Below are 1,317 nucleotides of genomic sequence, written 5' to 3' on the forward strand. Positions count from 1 at the left end.
GATCCTCCTGCCTCAGCCTCCTAAGTAGCTGTGACTATAGGCACACACCACCACGCCTGGCAAATTTTTTCTATTTTTAGTTGCTTGGCTAATTTTTTTTAGTAGAAGTGGGGTCTCACTCTTGCTCAGGCTGGTCTTGAACTCCTGAGCTCAAGTAATCCTCCTCCCTTGGCCTTCCAGAGTGCTAGGATTTCAGGCATGAGCTACCTCGCCCAGCCAATAAGATATATTTTAATATCAGGTGTTGAAAGCTATATATTTTTTGTAAACCAAGTGGGAGTGAAGCATTATATAATGATTTACTTTGATTTCCTTATTTTCTATAAATTGATTCTGTAAAATGATTTAAATAAATCATTCTCATTTCAGGAAATTAAAATACCCTCTTTGCATATAAAGTCTCAAATCAATCCTTTTAATGGTAGAAGCCAAGGCTATTAATTATTGCATGAAAATTGAAACAAATCATGCCAATAAAGACAGCCTTGTTTTTTCTTTTCTTTTATTTTTTTAAAGGCAAAAGCAACAACAATCAAAGAAGCCCTAGCCAGATGGGTAAGTACATGAATTTTCCCTTCTTTTAGAAACCATGCAAGGAAACTTTTGGGGTAGTTATTTAAATCTGACCGTTCAATATAAGGGATTCTTGTGGTATTGGAACTCTTCAGCTATCTTTACTGTGGTGGTAGATACATGAACCTACTACACAGGTGATAAAATTGTATAGGACTTAATACACACATACAAACATACAAACATACACACTCATACATACAAATGAGTACAAGTAAATTTGGGAAAATGTAAATAAAATCAGTGGATTGTATCAATAGTTATATTATACTATAGTTTTACAGAGTGTTAACCATTGGGGGAAATTGGGAAAACTATGTAAGGTATTTCTCTGTATTGTTTTTTTATAACTACAGGTAGATCTTCAAATATCTTAATAAAAATTTCAATTTAAAAAATCTGACCACTGGAACATTTAAATATGGAAAGGCTGATTTATCTATTACTATAAAATTGCTGGAATCTCTGTTATAGTACATTTTCTTTTTCAACTTGATCATCATTAAACAGCATGTCGTTTTTAGGTAACAGAGTGGTATGTGTTGTGGATTATCTAAGCTTTAGGACAAGTGGCGGCTTTAGCATTTCGGAGGTTAGAGCAGAGGCAGCCAATGTGGCCAAATGTAAATCATGCATAGCCAATTGAAAAAACACTGAATAAAAATACTAAAGCATATAGGTACTATCAGAAAGGAAACTACATTGTAAAAAACATGTAAATATAAATTACAAATATTGGCCGGG

At 33.6% G+C, this 1,317-nt stretch overlaps 1 protein-coding gene across 1 annotated transcript in view; it reads left to right on the forward strand.

The window, feature by feature from the left end:
• Positions 1 to 1,317, forward strand: part of DNAL1 (dynein, axonemal, light chain 1) — a 57,854-nt gene that overhangs the window by 4,133 nt on the left and 52,404 nt on the right. Inside the window, exon 3 of the mRNA XM_012656054.1 lies at positions 517 to 555. Coding sequence (XP_012511508.1) covers positions 517 to 555 — 39 coding nt within the window. The remainder of the gene's footprint in view (positions 1 to 516; positions 556 to 1,317) is intronic.

This window comes from Propithecus coquereli, unplaced genomic scaffold (genome assembly GCF_000956105.1).
Source record: "Propithecus coquereli isolate 6110/MARCELLA unplaced genomic scaffold, Pcoq_1.0 Scaffold5, whole genome shotgun sequence".
In the NCBI taxonomy this organism is placed as follows: Eukaryota; Metazoa; Chordata; class Mammalia; order Primates; family Indriidae; genus Propithecus; species Propithecus coquereli.